This window comes from Zeus faber, assembly GCF_960531495.2.
Source record: "Zeus faber genome assembly, chromosome: 2".
Lineage (NCBI taxonomy): Eukaryota > Metazoa > Chordata > Actinopteri > Zeiformes > Zeidae > Zeus > Zeus faber.
Window position 1 is genome coordinate 12,720,779 of NC_137189.1, and position 19,786 is coordinate 12,740,564.

Consider the following 19,786-nt stretch of genomic DNA (forward strand, 5'->3'; position numbering starts at 1 on the left):
TGACCCATCCTGGGTTGTAATTCCTCCGGGGGCACAGCCAGGAGCAATGACATGGTTCCGTCAAACAGGCGGCTTTAAAACGCTATATCGATAAACTTGAACTTACTGAAATTCTTTATTGAACTTAGCGTGTGTGAGTGTTTATTCTGGAGCAAAAAAAACAAAAACAACGTATTTTTTTTTTTTTCCACGTTTTCTTTTTCTAATTTCAAAACAACCTCCTGCTTCCAAGGCGTAACGGCCGTTTACCGAGCGAGCGGAGGTGACCCCTTTAATTGCGCCAATTTCGCATTGCGTGGGTTTTTATTCAAAAAAAACCCCAAAAACCACGTTTGACTTCGATCCAGAGCGCGTTGCAGTTTCCACGGGGTGTCAACGTTGTGTTGCTTGTAGGATCCACGCACACGCGAACTGCGGACGCCGACGTTTTCCCGAACAGAGTCGCTCGTGGAACGCACGCAACCCGGATGTGTGAGAAATGCCACAATTTCCGAGTTTCAGTGGAAAACAAAATGCCACCGATTAAAACCAGCTCATCGTTGAGTTTGACCGTTTCAAGGTCAATTCCGAGTTACAACCCGCTGGCGCCTGGTTAAACCAATTTACCTTTTTTTAATAAGAAAAATAAATAAACATTGTTTTGATAAGAGAAATATATATTTTATAGATGCACCTACAGCGCCATTGTGGCGTTGGCGTAGAACTGCACTTCCGGTATAGTTGCCATGGTGAGGCGTCAGCGGCGTCAGCGCCAGGCGTGGACCGAACACGCAACCGTTAGGCCCTTCCCTGTTGACCGGTCGGCGAGCTGCGATCCGATGCGATGAGTGCGATCGGTTTAATCGGCGCTCGATGTCATAAATATGAAACCGTATCCGAAGACAGCGAAAGGGACTAGCCGCTGACTAGTTTCGCTGGTGGCGAATCAGCCATGGCTGCTAATGCTAACCCTCCGTTAAGCTGCCGAGCGGGTTAAGGAAAACATGGCTGTTGTTTGCTAGTAACTAAGTCAAATCTACAACTAATAAATAATTCCAGGGGGGAAATGCAGGATCTGAAGCTGAAGCACAAAGGTTAGTGGGATTAAATACTCCGATAACACTGTAGGCCACCTGTTGATGAAGGTTTGTAGGAAATAAACTGTATCGAAGTATTCACTGTTTAGTTATATGTCCGGTTTTGGAAACGTGGTTGACGATAACGAGGTTTATTGCATATCTATTTATCTATCCATCTATCCATCTATCCATCCATCTATCCACCCATCTATCCATCCATCTATCCATCTATCCATCTATCCATCTATCCATCCATCTATCCATCTATCCATCTATCTATCCATGTATCTATCTATCTATCTATCTATCTATCTATCTATCTATCTATCTATCTATCTATCTATCTATCCATGTATCTATCTATCTATCCATGTATCTATCTATCTATCTATCTATCTATCCATGTATCTATCTATCTATCTATCTATCTATCTATCTATCTATCTATCTATCTATCTATCTATCTATCTATCTATCTATCCATCTATCTATCTATCTATCTATCTATCTATCTATCTATCTATCTGCCTGTCCGTCTTCTACCCTCTCCTCTCTGTCAGTACTGTACACGCCATACAGGAGCTGTCAAAACCGAACGCAGACACTCCAATCCCATCTGTTCCTTTGTCGGAGTGAGAGAGAGAAAAAGAAAACATGCTCACATCAGCTGCAAGGCATGACTGATGGACATCCACCTTTTTAAAAACTCGCTTCATCACCAGGGATCTAATATCTTCTCTCAAATTATTATTATTACTATTATTATTATTGTTATTATGACCTTATACACTGTGTGTGGCACACGGCTGAAGGAGTGGATGGGACCTGGTATGAGCTTTTTTTTTTTATCTTCATCCAGAACAAAAATATGATTTTTGATATTAATCGTCGTGATCATCACCACATTTCTGTTGTTGGGGAGTGAAAGCATAAAGTGGAAATCTTTAGAAAATAGATTTTTTTTCTAGTAGTTGTGCCCCTGGAAGGCTCTCTTTGGGAGGGAAAATATGATCTTAATAAGTTAAAAAACAATGGATCAGGAAGATTTTTTAACCATTTTTGGAGCATCTTTTGACTTATCAATGCAACATTTGTCCAAATGATAAAAAATTTGAATCTCTCAGGGCTCATGAGTGATCGCGATGGTGGTTCTATCTATTTAGAATTTAGATTGATTTCTGATTAAACCCACTTTTATTGTAGAGCACAAACTCAAGTTCAGGATTTTTGGTTACATCTCAAGAGCGTGCTGTACAATGTCCTTTCCATATTTGGAGATGCTGTGTGTATGTATTCCTGCTGTCATGGACACCCGGATATCAAGTGCTTTTTGTCTTTGGCGATTAAGAAACCTGAACACTTATAAGCTTAAGATGCTCCTAGCTGCCATTTAGAGGTTGTGTGTTGATTTGTTTATTCCTGCGGTCTACGATACTGTTTTATTCTTTTAGATTTTGTAGGAACAGTATAGGAGGGTAAATGTGCATACATTGGTTTGTGCTTGACAACAAATGATCTGGCCGTTCAATAAGTCAGCACAATGTCAGGCCACCCCATTGTTTGGGATCCCTTAACGTCGCTGTTGCGGAAGGCTGAAATCACACATCTAACAGCTTTATGGAACATTCCACATCTATGTGATGTTGCTTGGTGACTAACAGTTTTACTTCTTAACACAGGTTTCGATGAATTTTAGGAAGTTTCCTCTCGCTTTTCCAGCACTGATGTTGTCTTGTCTAAAGTTTGTATACTCTGAAGGGACAAGACAAACTGTTGAAACTGCTGTAACAGCTAAAGTACAACAAGCAGAATATTGGGCCTAACAATGTGAATCAGCTTTATTATATTAATATAGAGAAAATTGACAAGTTGAATATTTCTCAGACTATCATCTGTCAAGTGAATTAATTAAGGATTAACATGCAATTTAATGTTTTAAGTTTAAGCTTGTGCTGACATTTACCAATTCGTAATGTGGGTCAGTCTTTTCCGGTCTGTTTTACACTTTTGTGCCTGAAAAAAGTCATTTCTTTGTTTGTCCATCGCTGCAGAATTCCCAGAAAAAAGTGACCCTATGGAATTTGAAAATGAGGCCCGTGACTACAAGGACAACCGGGATGCCGACCAAAATGATCATTCCCTCCCGAGCACGGAGAAAGATTCCCTGGCGGAGTCGCTCCCCACTCACAAAGGCAGCACGAGCCTCTGGGAGAAGAGCCAGGGCGCGGACGTGAAGGGGGAGAGTGCCCGGGACGGGTCCAAGACTAGCACCTGGGACCCGGACCCGGACCCGGACCCGGACCGGGATCGCCTGTCGGACGGAGACAGGCGGAGACGCAGCGGTTCGTTTTATTCTGAGGACTACGGAAACGGCTCCCCCTCAGAGCGCTCGCTCTCTCCTTACTCCAGGTCCCGCACGGTGTCACGCAGCCCCCCGAGGAGGACGCGCAGCAGTAGGATCTCTAACAGCCCCTGCTGCAAGACAGGTCGGTGCATGGCGCTTCATAAGTCATCCCTTTGTTGTTGTAGTTGTCCTTATTTCCCACCAGATGGCGGTGTAAGTCACATTTAAAACATGGTCTGTCAGGTATGAATCAGGCCTTCTCATTTATTGTCTCTATAAATTGTCTCTCGTTCAGCTTTGTAAAATAAAAGTAAAAGTGCCAAAAATATATGTTTGTTAAAACAAAAACATGGTCTTCTGATAAACATAGAATAACCCTCAATCCTGACACAACACACAATATTTAGTTTTTTTGGTGAGAGTGACTATAAATTATTATTTTTCCAGATACATTGAAAAATCATTTCAGGTCGATCTCGATGGTATTTTTTATTAGAACGTGCCTCTCTACGTATACGTGAAATTGCATCTGCGCAGAAAAACATCCAAACCAGCCTAAACACCTTAACTCTCTCTGCCTCCCAGGAGGTGGTGTGGGACGTCGGGCCGCACCGCGCCCTCAGCGCCCCGGCGGCCTGGCTCACTCCCGGCAGCACCGCGGGTGTGTGCGCTCCAAGAGTAAGGAGTCTACCATCCCCAAAGAACTGGACATGGTCACAAAGCGCTTGCTGTCAGCCCGGCTGCTGAAAATCAACGATCTGAAGAATGCGCTGGCTGAGCTGCAGCTGCGTACAGACGAGCTGCAGAAGGAGAATCGTATGCTCCGACAGGTGAGAGCCATTCCTGTAGATCCACCAGGGAAAATAGGAATTGTGTGTGTGTGTGTGTGTGTGTGTGTGTGTGTGTGTGTGTGTGTGTGTGTGTGTGTGTGTGTGTGTGTGTGCGTGTGTGCGTGCGTGCGTGCGTGCGTGCGTGCGTGCGTGCGTGCGTGCGTGCGTGCGTGCGTGCGTGCGTGCGTGCGTGCGTGCGTGCGTGTACGCATGCAGCTTCATTAGCAGCTAACTGAGTAAGGGAGGGTTACGACAAGGTTTTTATTTTTCCTCCTTCCCTCCAGTACAATAAAGTTAAATCTCCTTCTCTTCCCTCAGCTCCAGGTGCGCCAGGAGAAGGCGCTGCATCGCTTCGACGAGACTGAGAGCGAGATCGCCCAGCTACTGTCCCGCCACGCCAACGAGACGCACGCGCTGCGGGAACGCCTGCGGCGGTCGCAGGATCACAAGCGCGCGGTCGAGCGGCGGCTGAAGGAGAGCGATGAGCGGCTACAGCGCAGCCAGGCAACTACCACACGCCTGAGGAAGCTGACCGAGCAGCAGGAGCTGGGACCCCGTGAGGAGCTGAGCCGCCGGCTGGACGAGGAGAAGGCAAGAGCCACGGAGGGAGAGCACCGGATCAAGGTCTGTCGTCCCAGAAGTTTGCTGTTGTGGTGGTGTGTGTGCTGAGTATCAAATTACAAAGTTATCATTTACAAATTTCAGTCCTAGTACTGATTCTGAATACAAAACAATAACATTTTTGCCAAGTTTCTGTTTTGTATACCATAAATACTGATTTGCAAAGGTCATATGCAGCTTGAAAATAAACACGTCTCCTGGCTTAAACAAAAGATAATTTCACTTGATTGTTGAATATACTTTTACTGTAAAATCTTTTGTATTTTATATACATATTATATACATTTTATATAATATTTATATCTATAATAATTTTTTTTATCTGACACTGAAGAGATGATCTACAAATTATTTAATTCCATACCGAGCCCTTTTGGTCACAATATGGCGATAGCAGATTTAAGTCCTTTTTGTAAATGGAGTTTGCAGCTGGCCCATGACTACGAATCATTTAAAAGGCAACTGAGTAAAATGAACAGTCTGCTGATATCACCAAAGCCTCCCTCCCAGGTATTCTCTGGAATCGCCTCACAGATTTGTCTCCTTGGTAACCTTCTATTAGTGTGCGCTTTGGAAGGTTGGACGACTGCTTGATGAACAGTTGCATGAAGTCAAGTTACGTCTTTTTACCCGGTGTGCTCTGGTCCCTGAGATCCAGACTTCTACTGGCATAGGACATGTGATGCGTGGCTGTGGGTTTTTTTGGGAGAACAATTTGTACCTTGCCTTGGTTTTGACTCAATGTCTTCTCAATTTGTGTGTGTGTGTACGGGTGTGTGTGTACGGGTGTGTGTGTGTGTGTGTGTGTGCGTGTGTGTGTGTGCGTGTGCGTGTGTGTGCGTGTGCGTGTGTGCGTGTGCGTGTAGGAGTTGGAGCGAAGCATGGAGCTGAGCAACGGTAGTTACCAGAGACAGGTGGTGGCGGAGAGAAAAAGGACTCTATGTGCTCAGGAAGAAATTAAAACGCTGCAAGAGGAACTGGCACGACTAAGCAATAAACTCAAGGTACACACACACACACACACACACACACACACACACACACACACACACACACACACACACACACACAAACAAGGGTAAGGTGTATATAAGGGTCAAAGAATGAAGACATCGGTCTCCACTCTCAGACCTCTCTTCTCGATCAAGGTATCTCTACTGCAGGTAAATACTGCCCCCAGCTGGTGGAAAATTGTATTGCATTTCATTTCAGAGCTCAAAATAGTCAAATCTGCAGGATAAAGTTTACTAAATTGAATGTTATTACGAATCAAATAAAATATAAATGTACCATAAGCTCCTCCTATCCACTTTGCATTAGCTTCCCAAACTGGGGACCTCAGCTGCCGTTGGACCCTTCTCCAAACATAAGGTTACACCTGGACTGAACATGTAATCTTTTCTCATTGTCAGGAGAAAGAAAGAGAGCTGGATGCACGGAACATCTATGCAAACCGGATGGCCAAAACATCGAGTAGGAAAGACGCTGATGCTGAAACAAAAGGGAAAGGTAATGATCAAGTAGAGTCCCATTCCACTCACCGCCAATACCGATTCACCGTCCCAAACTTCTAAGACTGCATTATCCAAGACCACCATTGGACCACTATTGGATAGCAGCATCTGTGTCATTGCATCCCTAGTTTCCATGCTTGTATTGACCTTGTAGGTAGATGTATACTCACAGCACGGCTCATTACATAAAACCTGACGTGTTGCTGTACGTTGTAGCCGCCAGCAGCAACAGCTCCAAGGCGGTGCAGACGGAGGACAGGACACTCAGTATGGACTTCCCCACACCACCGCCCGCCATCACCGATGGCAACGAGTACAACCAGGAAGCCCCGGACGACTACTTCTTGCCCAAAGTAAAGCTTCTCCACGTTGGATTGTTTTTGATTCCCTGCATCCACATTTCAGACTCTTGACACGACTGCGAGAGTCCTTTTTAACATTTGCTTCTCTCCCCAGGAGCTGGACAAAGTGGACAGGAAACTGAGAGGGAAGGACGTCAACAGGGATGAGCGTGGGCAGGAGCAGCAGAGGTCGAGGGAAAGAGATCGGGATCGAGAGCGGGTGTCGGAGAAGGTTAAAGTGCAAGAAAAGGAGGAGAAACCGAAATACCACCCGGATGTGAGTGGCCCAGAGGAGAAGGCCAAGAGTCTAAGAGATGGTAAGAAGGAAAAAACAGATCCCTGTTTTAATATCAACAAAGCTGGAAAAGTGGAAATACTTATGGAAAAGGTCTCTTAGAATATTAATGGTTTCCTCGTAGGAAGTAATAGCTTCTAATTCAACCACAAATTACATTTCAGGGCGGGAGAAGGAGGACGACGGGAGGAAGAAGGCAACGGGCCACGCGGTGCACCGCAATGAGGCTGAGAACAAGAAGAAGCACGTTTACGTGCAGGAAGAGGTGGAGAGGTGGAACCAGGAAACTCTGGCCATGCGGCAGCAGGCGACAGAGGCAGAGCGGCGGCGGAAAGACCAACTACTGGCCAAGATGCGGGAAATAGACCGTCAGAACCAGCCGCTGCCGGACCCCATGTTTGCCGAGCCTAACCCCGCCGAGCTGCCCCGCGACGATGCCTCCGTGCGCTCTCCGACCCGGAACGCCGCCATTTTCAGGTTTACGGAACCGGAGGAGTCGCCGGGTTCACGCGCAGGGTCCGGAGGCAGGGAAGGAGGACGAAGAAGCGCTGGCGTGGGTGAGGGCGGAGTGGGGACAGCGGGGATGGGGAGGAGAGGGGTGCGGCCTCAGATCTCCGGCGAGGACTTGGCATTTGGGAGCTATGCTCCGTCCATCGGGCGTCCCGCCGCCCGCGGCACCTCCGGCCTCCCTCCTCCTCCTCCCCCTCCGACCCAAGGGTCTGGGGAGTTCAGTCTGGGCGACCTGGAGAAAGAAAAGGAGAGGGAGACGGGAAGCGGCGGGAGAGACAGGAAGTCCAGTCTGATGGAGCAGCTGTTTGGAACGCTGACCTCGCCCCCCGCCAGCAGCAGTAAGATGGAGGTCCTCGCTGGTCCCCTGACCCCCAACGGGACACGCTCCAGGAGGGAGGAGCTGGTCAGCTTCGCCTCCAACTCCACAGCTTCCAGTAGTACCCCCCCGGTGCCGGTCCGGAGCACCCTACACGTCGCCGAGACCCGGCCCACTGTCCGGGCCATTGCCTCGTTCGATGATGACATAGAAGAACTCACTCTGTAGTTTGCCGTAAGGAGGGAAATAGAAAGGAAAACATTTTTTTTATTATTATAATATTCACTGTTTATTTATGTTGCATTGATGTTGAATTGCTTTGGGGTGGCTTGCAGGGATATGTAGCAGGAAATGGTTGTATTGATAACAAACCAGTAGACAGTCTAAATACAACTGGTTTATGTTTTGTGTAATTGAAAGAAAAGTACAATTTGCTTTTTATTATTTAACACTTTGAATCACTATTTTCTTTTCATTCGTACCTCCACTATATATCCGTGAATCCATGTTCACAGTTTTAATGCTGAACTGTTACAGCACCTCTCAATTTAAATGTATGAATAATCCGAAATATTTAAGTGTTACTAAATGCTTCATTGATTTTCAGCAAGGTGAAAAGGGAATTCTTTCCGTTTGTATTTTTTTTTTTTTTTTTGTTCAAATATACAATGGACAGAAATATCACTCCCTTTGTTTTTGTTTTTTTTTCATATTAAAGTCATTTCACATTTCATGTTCGTGTTCCATGAGTGAAAGTTTAGACTATTTTTTCCCCTGTTAATTATGTTGATTTAATCCTACAAATGTACATGTGATGCCATAGTCATGGAAAAACGACGTCAAGGCCAGATGATTTGAACATAGTAAACATTATGTCTTCTATGGGGTTTGTCTGTGTGGAGTTTGCATGTTCTCCCCGTGCTCACCTGGGGTTTCCTCCACCTCACGTCAGTAAGGACCCCCACCAAAAACATGCACCCATCATCGTCTGACCTCGTCACCAGGTCCCCGGGCGCGTCCAAGAATGCTGCCCACTGCTCCTGGCTGTGCCCCCGGAGGAAGGACAAGCCAGGATGGGTTAAACGCAGAGGAACCATTTCACCGGCCACCATCCAAAGCATGTGTGTGTGTGTGTGTGTGTGTGTGTGTGTGTGTGCGCGCATGTGTTGTAGTGTGGTGTGCTGTGTGACAAATAAAGATTCTTCTTCTACATGAATTTTTCTTTTTTTTAGCCTTTTGGAATTGTCGAATACCTAGAATGTGTAATCAGTTATAACATAGTTTTGTTTGCCATTATATGTGGTTGTACAATTTATGTTTGTAAACAAAGTTCCCGGGGCTGTCTCCTAGCAACCAGATTCTGACGCACCGCCCCCCCCCCCTCCTACAAAGGAGCGCACTGAGCGGCTGCAGCCCTCAGAGCGCACTTCTTAATATTATGGGAAAGGGAAACATCACTGAGTCTGCAGTTGGACGCTTCCAGGTATGGTCACATCTCCTCCTCAAATGATTGTTTTGACTCTCAACCTTTCAAAAAAAACAAAAAAAACAAAACAAGAAACATGTCCGTTGACACGTGGAGGTTTTTGTGTTGCAGTTGCGTGGATTTGCTAGTAATGTCACGTTGAACTCGATTTGTGACGCAGACCTTGGGTTAAAACGTGTCATTATCGATTAAACCCGATTTCCCACAATAATCGGTTCAGTACATTTACAAAATGTGCGATTTTTCTTTTTGGTGTGCCGTGCGATTAAAAGTCGCAATGAAGTTGCGTCCACGTTGGAGGGAATTCAGATGCAACTAAAGAAACTCCTCTGAAGAAAAACAAAACTGGCTTTTGTTATTTATTTAATTTCTAAAAGTAGACGCAAGGTTGCTCGGGCATCCGTGTATTGAGCCTGACGGCTTCTTATTTCATAATAACTGGGTTTATATTGCCCATGTTGGAAATTACATATAAACATGACTAAATGTAGAGGATTTATTTGGAAGTATCTATATGACGCGAGTTACTTCAAAACAAATCCCCAATTACTAGTTAAGATCTTAATAAGTGTGCAAGTTGTAGTATTAGGTGGATATTACCAGGACCATTTATCCTATGAATCTATTTGTCGGGATGTGAGCGAAGGAGAGAATAAGATACATTTGAGAGACATTGGCAAACGTAATTATCAACCGTTTTTTATGATGAATAACCATATCATTCTTTATTCTCACTAAAAGTACTTGAAGTATGCAACAAATAATGTAATGGGGAAAATGGTAATTGCTGGTCGTTGCCAGTTCATTACTGCGCATTTTTTCTTACATTCCCTTCTTGATTTACTATTACACAGTATTTACTGTCATTCATGGTCCGAAAGTAAGTGGGTGGATTTCTTTTCTCCTTTAAGTCTACATTACTTATAATGTGGGCATGAACAGTTGTGGAGACTGACCAGGGTGCTCCGGAGTGTTCCAGACACAAGACCCAGACACTCTAAGCCATTTGGCCAGAGCAGATTTTGGAAACTCATGTTCTTAGCACCACAAAAATGGATCTTATTTTTGTGGCAACACAGGCAACTGGATGTTGCTGTGCAATAAAATGTGCATCTGTAGCCTTGAAACCAGTGGAATGTAATGGTTTAAAAAGTGGTATAGTTAGTTATTTAAATGCCAGAAGGGACGTTCAGATGATGGAAGAAAAATGGTCTTGACTCAGTTATTAATGTCTTTTCATACTCAGGATGTGACTTTTGGCTGCAAGGAGATGAAGACATCCCCCTGGTCTCATTTGAAAGTGTCACCGTTCACTAAATGGCTGTTAAACTAATATCCAGCCGGCAATGCAGAAAGAGAGCTGTAACCACCGGTATTGATCATATTTCAGTAAAATCTACTTTGTTGTCGGCTGCTATCTTCTTAGCCCCTTTGTTTGGCAAAATATATGGAGACAAGTCACATTACTTTATTCCGAATGCTCCTCAATCATCATGAACAGCCCATCGCCAAATCCCGCTCCACTCTCTAAAGATCTTCACAATGCACTTCTCCCTTTATGCTGAAACAAGTCTTTAAAGATTCATGTGGCATGGATTTTCCTGCTCTCCTGTAACAATGCCGTCTCGAGAGATGCATTGATTCCTTTACGACATATGGAGAGGAAGCGTAGAATTGGGCTCTTCCGCACAGTCGGAGCTCTGCTTTACCTCTCACTACGGTCAGGCCTATCATTAGATACAAGGGCAATGACTTCACTGCTGCACTGCTGCTGTGCCCATTATGGAAGAACTGAGTGGGAGCCACTTATTGAGTGGTCTGGACTTTTTGGGAAGTCTCTGAGCCCTTCTCACTGTGACCGCAGTAGTACGCTGTATTTTGAGCTTCCTTACTCTGGCATTTTTTCGGTGGGCTTTTTCTGTGGAGGCTCACCCTGCTGTTTTTTGGAGATTGACATCTAGATTTGTTGCACCGTGATACAGCACTGGCTGAGATTGGTGAAACGAATCCCTGCTATCTTAATTCACCTTAACTCACTTCGTTTAAAACTGGATTCTCAAATAGTGGAGGAGAAACCCGAGGTGCTACTGTGAGGGATTCTGAAATGTAGGGAGTGGAAATGGATTTCGCCATATATCTCCAGTACAGTGTAGATTTGCGATACAACATAAGAGTAGTATTTGCATTATTGACAATCCCTTCAGATTTCTTTACCACGGCAAAATGGCATCTCCTGTAATTGTCAGAATAAGCCTGCAGTAATTGACCTGAGCAAAGTGATTTATGACCTGAATCTTGCTGACTGTGTATACTTTTTACTCTGATTGTGCGTTATTGGAAGACTTAAATGAGCAACAGTGGAAGGCTCGCTGTATTAAGTCTATCAGAGTATATGCGTTATCGGTCCTCTGTCCGTCTTCTGTCGCTGTCACTTCAGTTTGGTTGAAGCGAAGCTCCCTGGATGAGAGGGAAGACCAAACGCTGACTCATTGATGGTTGTCTTTGTTGTTGCCATGGAAACAGCTTTTCTCCCCAATAAATAAAGCCATGGGGTGTGTTCCGTAGTGTGCTTGTATCTGTTTCATTGCAGAATATAATGAAACTTCATAAGAGATTTAACAGGTCTGTGAGAGCCATCTCAGAGGGAGAGTAACGTACAAACTGCATTGTACATACGTTGGTGCAATTTGAGTATTTATTAATTCAATATGACAATATGGAAATATGTTTGGATGAACAGATGCAATTTGTTGCCTCAGTAACATATTTTATCCCGTACAAGCCAAAGCAAGAGGTTAAGCCTTTATGGCAGGTGTCATATTTAATGAATCGCCATTCGTGATTTTGACGTGGCTTGGTTGACGGTGCTCCACTCAGCAAATGTGACAATGTTTCCTAACTTGCATTTTTTTTTTTTTTTTTTTATCACAGTTCAAATAGACGTCTGCTTTCCAAGCTCCCAACTTCCAACTACCGTCGAAAATTGGAAGAGAAAATCACTCAATAAGGAAAACGTTTGGGAATGCTCATTATCGACTCAAGTCACACAAGCCATAAGTACGAAGACTAAACTGATTCCTTGATCTTTCCTATTGGCTTGGATACAGATTATTTTAAAGAGAATGTGGGTTTCTGCAGCGAAATGATGATGGAAGCCCCCCCGATTCCTCAGATCATGGTGGACGGTGTCGGCGACCCGGAAGAACCCTGCAAGGAAGACTTGGGGCCGGCGGCGGACGATCACCTCATGACCCTGAAGGCCTTGGCAGAGAAGTTAAGGCTAGAGACCAGGAGACCCTCGTACCTGGAGTGGAAGGCCCGCTTGGAGGAAAGGAGCGCCGGAGGGCCGGAGGCTCGGGAGGACCGTCTCCGGGAAGGCGGAACAGAGCTCGACACTCAGCCGTTCCAAGCCAAGGAAACGGCGGCGATCCCAAACGTGATCGAGTGCAAGTTATCGTCAGGAGTTCTGAAGGGATTCGGGAATATCGACGAGGCTCTCAGCTGGCTCAGGAAGGAACTGGTAAAGCATTGGTTATCTTCTTTAAGAATAGACAATGTGCTACCGCGTTAATTTAGCATAGGCCAGCATTGATTATTTTTATATAATTCATGATTTCCTGTCGGAATATCAACATGTACTGCATGTATAAACCATACTGTATAAACTAAGGTATGATAGGTATCTTGTACTCTTAAAATGGATATATGGGTTAAATGAAATATGAAAGAAAAGTTTGCTTGATGGTTTAAAGGGAAATCCCAACAGAAAGTTTCCTAAATTCAGTTGGACATTTGAACATAATTTCCAAATGCTCTTCAATCGTCCCATAAAAGTCATATAAGACTAAGTGGGTGAAAGTGATTAGCGTCCAGGAAGTTGGATCAGAGCTTTTCATGCAGTTTTTCCAAGTGTAATCGCTTTTTCTTCTGCTCATTTATTGCTCATTCATCCTGGGTCAGTGCGCTTGAATTGACAGCTTTTCCCTTTGCACGGGAAAAGAGGCTTGTCAAACCATCTGAAAGCAGACTGAAATACACCTCAGAGAAATTCCTCCGCAGTCGTCAAAATGACTTCCAAGTCTGTCGAGCCTTAATGTACTGAAAGCTAGCGCCCAGGATCTTCCAACCCTGTGACCTCTCTATATCTATGTCACCCCCCATCTCCTCACTCCCTATCTCTGTGTCTCTTCCTTCTCTATCTCTTTTCAAATTGCAGACAGAGATGCGTTTGCAGGACCAGCAGCTGGCGCGGCAGCTCATGCGTCTGCGCAGCGACATCCACAAGCTGAAGATTGAGCAGACGTGCCACCTACATCGGCGGATGCTCAACAACGCCACCTTCGGCATCGAGGAGCGGGACGAGCTGTCGGACCTGCTGTTCGAGTGCCCGGTGACGCCGGGCCTCGGCCTCTCCGCGCCGCTCCGACTCATCGGCGTGACCAAAATGAACATTAACTCCCGACGCTTCTCGCTCTGCTAGCCCAGCAAGATCCCCTGTGGGCAGGGTAGTACAAGTGTTCATTTAAGCACACAACCAGTGTCAATTTATGTACCGATCATGGTTCAAAGGATACAAGCCTTAAGCTGACTGCTGAAAAGTTGAAAAGAGTAAATAAACCCTAAATTCAAACATACAGTAGGGACGTAACATCTGGTTGATCTATGGTTGAACCCGGTTATTGCATTTGCTTTAGTGCAATTGTTTCAAATTAGTGCCATTTGATGTCCCTTGTCATACAAAGTTGATAACTGACGGGATTTGAATCCAGTCATTCCATCCATGGAGAAAATCAAGGATGTCATTTGTCGATGCCCAATGAGACGTACGTTACAATAGAAATTAAATAAGATAAAACTGTTCTGCATGGCATTATCCTCCCTACACCAACTGCCCCATAAACCTATCACTCCCTCTTAGGGATGACGGACAGTTATTGCAATCCAATAAGTCAGCAAACTGATGTTATGCTTGCAAAATGTACAGTACTGTGTTGACTTTGGGATTATCAACTCAATTTGCCGACTTAAGTATATTTGACAACAGGGCCGGCCGGAAAACCTGCCATTTCACTGTCCACATTTCCATATTGGATGTTTAAAAAGGAGTTGCCCGAGTTTCTGTGTGTTCCGAGTAATTGGACTGTGAAATGGACATGTCGCATGTTTACCATTCGTATTACTATTGGCATCCTTTGGCCCGAGGAAGACTAAAGTAATTGATGGTAGAAAGACAAGATACATATTTGGTCTGGGGAAGACAAGGTCCTTAGCATTAGGAAGACAAGATATTTGATGCTGGGAAGACAAGGTATTTGATAATAAGACAATGTATTTGATGTTGGGAAGGCAAGGTATTTGATGGTAGGAAGACATGGTATTTGATGGTAGGAAGACAAGGTATTTGATGGCAGAAAGACAAGGTATTTTATATAGGGAAGACAAGGTATTTGATGGCAGAAAGACAAGGTATTTTATATAGGGAAGACAAGGTATTTGATTTTGGGAAGAAAGGTATTTCATGTTGGGAAGACAAAGTATTTGGTCTCAGGAAGACAAGGTATTTGATGGTAGGAACACAAGGTATTTGATTTTTGGAAGAAAGATATTTGATTGTAGAAAGACAAGGTATTTGATGTTGGGAAGACAATGCTTTTTATGTCTGGAAGAAAAGGTATTTGATGTTGGGAATACAAGGTATTTTATTTTGGGAAGACAAGGTATTTGATGTTAGAAAGACATGGTATTTGTTTTGTAAACTACATTGTCAGCAAGTTAGCATCCAGATGCTGACAAAACAAAACCTTGGTGATCATACTAAATAATTCCTTTTCATATTGTAGTAAACAGGAAATCAATGACAATTTTAATTGCAATGCAATGGTGACATTGTTTGGACATAGCCATCATGTTAGCTTAGGCATGTTAGCTTAGGGCAAACAGACAGTTAGACCAAAACTAGAAGTCTCAAATAATGGACACCAGCCAATTAGAATTGATGATGTACCTAATTTGATGCGTTCGGAGTGAAGTTATTCCTTTATTTTGAAATCAAGAGGAAAGGCCGATAAATCCAGTTGCAGGAGATCTTTACAGAATGTTTTGTGTTCATTTTGAGCCTCTGACCACTTTAAGCCTTATCTGACTTTGATTAGCTGTTAATATTTGTGAGATTTTCACATTTATTTTCTGGTTTTGCTGAATCTTTGAATCTGGGATTAGATTTTTTTGACTGGACTTGAGCTCTATGTGCTAGGATAGACCTACACACGTATACATTAAATGGTACAATGGATCTCCATTATGCTGGTGTATGTATAAATTTCAGTTTATTTTTATTTGGTATTGAAAGAGGCCTTATTAGTCCATAATATGCAAAATATGTATCACATATCATGGAACTTCACCTACTGCTGTGAAGTTCTAGCCTATCTTTTATCCTTGCTGCAAAATACAATTTCCAATGGGTCAATAAAGTTGAAAATTGAAAAAAGACTTTGTATGTATTTTGTAAAGATTAACAACAAAATAATTGTTATATCATACAAAATCAAATTAGCTTCATATCTAAACAAGCTGCATATCTAAAAAAAAAAATATTTTTTAACTTTATAATAGTTGGCACTGATGATTAAACTACAGCAATTGCTTAACCCCTTAAAGTTTCTTGATGCCCATTACACTATTAAGAAGCCATGTACCTCCTCAACTCCCTCCCCTTTACAACCAATTCAACTTGACCTAACCTTAATGGCATGGCCAGTTAGGCATAAAGTCTTGCTTAATTTGATGGGAAGTTATATTCTATCGAGAGGACGTCTTGTATTGTAAGTATAATATGTAGAATGTAGACCATCCAGAACATATTATATTCCTGTTGGCCATTGGATATGATTGGATGCAACCTTTTGGATTTGGAAAAACTGGGACGGTTCAAATGTTTTGTGACATTATTTTATCTCAGCTCCAAGTTTGCATGATTCAAGCGAGGAGCATTTGCTGGATGTGACACAGTGGAAGGCGACTAGGCGGTCGGGGTTTGGGTTTAGAGACGGTGCTCTTTGTCTTGGTGACGTGCAACATAATCTGAGCAAAGGAACGGCCTCAAGTCTCCTGAGCAGATTTTTTGCACCATGAGGTAATCAGTGATTATCTCATCCGGACCCGACAGCGCCGGTATAGGTTGAACACATTTTTCTCCAAACATCCACCGGCGGCACAATGGATGGAACGGTGTCTCTTTCAGGCCAGACCGCTCGGGTTTCTCCATCAAATACAATACTAGACCTTTGTGCCTCGAGATGTCTGGCATAATGTGCCTGAGAAAGAGCACCTGTTCAGGAACAAATAAAAAATGATATAAAAAAGAATCAGAGTTTTTACTTGTACTTCTTAAGCTGTCCTTGATTTGTCTCGTGTTGGGTTTTACACCCAAATGATTAGGCTGTCCTCTCCCTGGTGGGTATCCAGCATTTCAGGAGAATTGGTCACTTATAACACTTTCAGATGGTATCATTATGTGTAATTACATCATATTAATATAATTACAATCATAATGGGAATTAGGATGTAATAAGCAGTAGATTTTGGATGAACCAAGGATGCGAAAGGCATCTTGCCTATGGCGATTGCCTCTAACCAATCAGAAAAAACCTTCCTTTCGAGGAGAAATATTATTTTGTCTGTAAAGCAGGGGTAATCAAACTTTTTTTCAGCCAGGGATCTTATACTGTATCAGAGAAAATAAACTGAGGACCCCCTCATGTATGTCCCAATAAATAATTTGATGTTAGGTCTATTTTTCATACTTCTACATGTGGAAAAAGCAAACAAAAATTAAGGGAAATGTATGAAATATATTTGTATTACACCATTTCAAAATACAGAATATAAAAACAATGTATTCATTGTCTAAAAGGAGATGATTATATACAGTATGTATACATTTTATAAAAATATCATATTTCTAAAGCTTAAAAGATGTAACCCTTCAAAGGAAAAAAAAGTATAACTTGAAAAAAATATATATTGTTTTACATTTTTTAAAACTTCACAGATCCCCTGGCTAAGTGAGAATCGCTGCTCTAAAGAGCCTCAAAACTACTATTTTTGCTTCTTCTTAGCATTCCTAACCGTCTGTGACCGTGTGTTGTCACACACTAAACCTCTGCCAAATCGCATGTTTTCGGGGTCACTGGGTTCTCGCCTCCTTCATTCTGACGGGACTCTCCATGACTCCTACCCCGATGCCTCTGTTTTGCAAATAGCCGTCGTGTGTGTACACACTGTGCTCATCCCGTAACAACGCAGGCCGGGGGCGACGCTGGTAAATAAAGAAGAAGGAACAAAGGGGCCCCCAAATTTCTCTGGGACGGGTGTGAAGACGTGACCATGGGTTAATGAACGTGTGTGTGTGTGCGTGTGTGTGTGTGTGTGTGTGTGTGTGTGTTTGTGTGTGTGTGTGGGAGGGGGCTGAGATGGCATGTAATGAATGACTTTGTTGAGGATGAGATTTTCATGCATGAGCTCCAGCTTTATGGGAGCTAATAGTCGCTGAAAACCATCGAGCCACTTTGAGGGAGAAAAGTGAGAAGGTTTTTTTTTATGCTTTAGGATGGTATGATCTGCTATTTCTTGTACTCCTAAATGGAGACTTTTGTTCATAATTCCTCATAATAACAAGGTAATTTGCTGAGAAAAGTCAATTATAATTGCCAATCGATGGAGAAATCACTCAAATAGGAATTTGAATTGGCAGAATTTTGTTGATGTTTGTTGCAGTGGGCAATCCGCAATCCCAAATCCACATTATAGGAAACATTAGTCTGTACCTATTCAGCCAATTATGCCTTTAATATTTAATGTTAAGATGTCTAGAATTGCTCCGCAGGTGTAAAATCAGGCGGAATGAAGGCAATTACACCACAGTTTTCTATACTTGCCAAATTACTCCCATTTATTTATTATCAGTGGTGTAAAGCATGGAAAACAAGCCAGGCTTTTCAGTTTGGGGCTGCCTGATGGTTCTTCGAGTTAAAGAACCATCTCGTACACGAAGAGAAGAGTGATTTTTGCGATTGGTCTTTGGAGAAAGTGGTGGAGGTAACCAGATGGACATCACAAGATGTGTCACTTCTTTAAATCTAAGAATACGTAGAATACATTTTATGAGTATCATCATTTTACACCGAAGGCCAAAGCTGACGATGGACTGGCAGATTTTGGAACGGCCGAGGGAAGACAAGCATTACCAAACCGCTTCTCTTCTGCCAGTTTTCCTTTTCCTCAAAGGGCCAAGTCACAGCTTACCGGTATAATATGTCTTGGGTTTTGGAGAAGGCGGTTGCCAATTATAAATCCAAAAAAACCCCCAGATTTTCCAAATATCATGGTTCTTGAAGTGCCATGGTTTTGCCCTGTTTTATTATTGTTATTCTGTCCCCCCCCGCGGCTCCCTCTGTCTCTCTCTCTCCAGCTCCCTCTGTCTCTGTGGTTCTGCATTCCTGACCCTGCACACCTGCCACATTCAGCAATCCGTTCACTCAGTCCTTGTCAGATCGTTGTTGTATCCGTCGTTGTGTCGATACTTCTACCTGTTTCCTGTACCTTCCATCCAAACCTCTGCCTGTTTCCCTGGACCCTGATTCTCTGCTTGCTTCCCCAGACCCTGATTCTGTCCCTGTTCCCTACCAGATCATTTTGTCTTCCCTGACTGATCTCCTGGTTTCGGACCCCTGGCTGTTTTTTGCAATAAACCCTTGATCCTTTGCACCTACTCCTGAGCCTCCGTTGTGTCCTGCATTTGAGTTCACCGGACAGCACTCGTGACAAGAGACTCTTGTTGTTGCTGTTGCTATATTTAGATTTTGTTTTTGGTCAGAGCCACATGATTGATTTAATTCGTTGATTCGTTGTACTTCGCCGCTGATCTGACGGCCGTAACGACATTGATGCAAATGTTCCGATTAATCAAAATTCCAACCAGATGACCGTCTCTGTGTGAAGCGTCTGAAGACTTTTAACGAGAGCGCCCCCATGGAGAGAGGAATCCCGGCAAGGTGAGCCACATGGTGTGGCTGGCCGCCGTCCCAGAACGCAACACACGCACTGACGCTTTGAAAGAAATACTTTAGAGATGGGAGGCAGGAAACGGTTGATGTGGAAATTGAAGGGCTCGTCGCAGTTTGGACAACTGCAAGGTCATGTTATTTAGTACAGGTTGGAGTTAACTTCTTAAACCCTGTTCGTATAAATAATCTGCATCATAGAGGATTAAATAGTCGGATTCATTTTTATGGCCCTGAGGTGTCAAAACACGATTTCTGACTCATTCAAGTTGATGCAAAATTAAAATACTGAATGTCCAGTGCAACCCGTTGGTCCAGTTCCTTGGCAGAGATTAATGCCATTTGATAAAAAAAAAAAGAAAAAAATAATACCCTTCAATGATAATTCCCATCATGTGATATTGATT

General features: G+C 43.4%; 2 protein-coding genes across 2 annotated transcripts; both read left to right on the forward strand.

Annotated features, from left to right (window-relative positions):
• Positions 1-3,132: 3,132 nt before the first annotated feature.
• On the forward strand, positions 3,133-8,057 carry lca5 (lebercilin LCA5; the record flags this gene model as incomplete). The annotated part of the gene is made up of 8 exons (XM_080022769.1): positions 3,133-3,544; positions 3,988-4,232; positions 4,551-4,856; positions 5,720-5,857; positions 6,266-6,362; positions 6,584-6,720; positions 6,824-7,025; positions 7,168-8,057. The coding sequence occupies 8 exons, from the start codon at positions 3,133-3,135 to the stop codon at positions 8,055-8,057; spliced, it is 2,427 nt and encodes an 808-aa protein (XP_079878895.1).
• A 1,212-nt stretch (positions 8,058-9,269) lies between these two features.
• fam167ab (family with sequence similarity 167 member Ab) lies at positions 9,270-16,630 on the forward strand. Its single transcript, XM_080024037.1, has 4 exons — positions 9,270-9,312; positions 12,247-12,372; positions 12,454-12,835; positions 13,532-16,630. The coding sequence occupies exons 2-4, from the start codon at positions 12,338-12,340 to the stop codon at positions 13,793-13,795; spliced, it is 681 nt and encodes a 226-aa protein (XP_079880163.1). The 5' UTR covers positions 9,270-9,312; positions 12,247-12,337; the 3' UTR covers positions 13,796-16,630.
• Positions 16,631-19,786: the final 3,156 nt, after the last annotated feature.

Excerpts from the sequence above, each read along its gene's own strand:
- fam167ab (XM_080024037.1), top strand. The coding sequence starts at position 12,338 with ATGCTCATTATCGACTCAAGTCACACAAGCCATAA. Across the intron at positions 12,373-12,453 it reads TCAAGTCACACAAGCCATAA|CGAAATGATGATGGAAGCCC; the intron begins GTACGAAGACTA and ends GGGTTTCTGCAG. Across the intron at positions 12,836-13,531 it reads GCTGGCTCAGGAAGGAACTG|ACAGAGATGCGTTTGCAGGA; the intron begins GTAAAGCATTGG and ends TTCAAATTGCAG.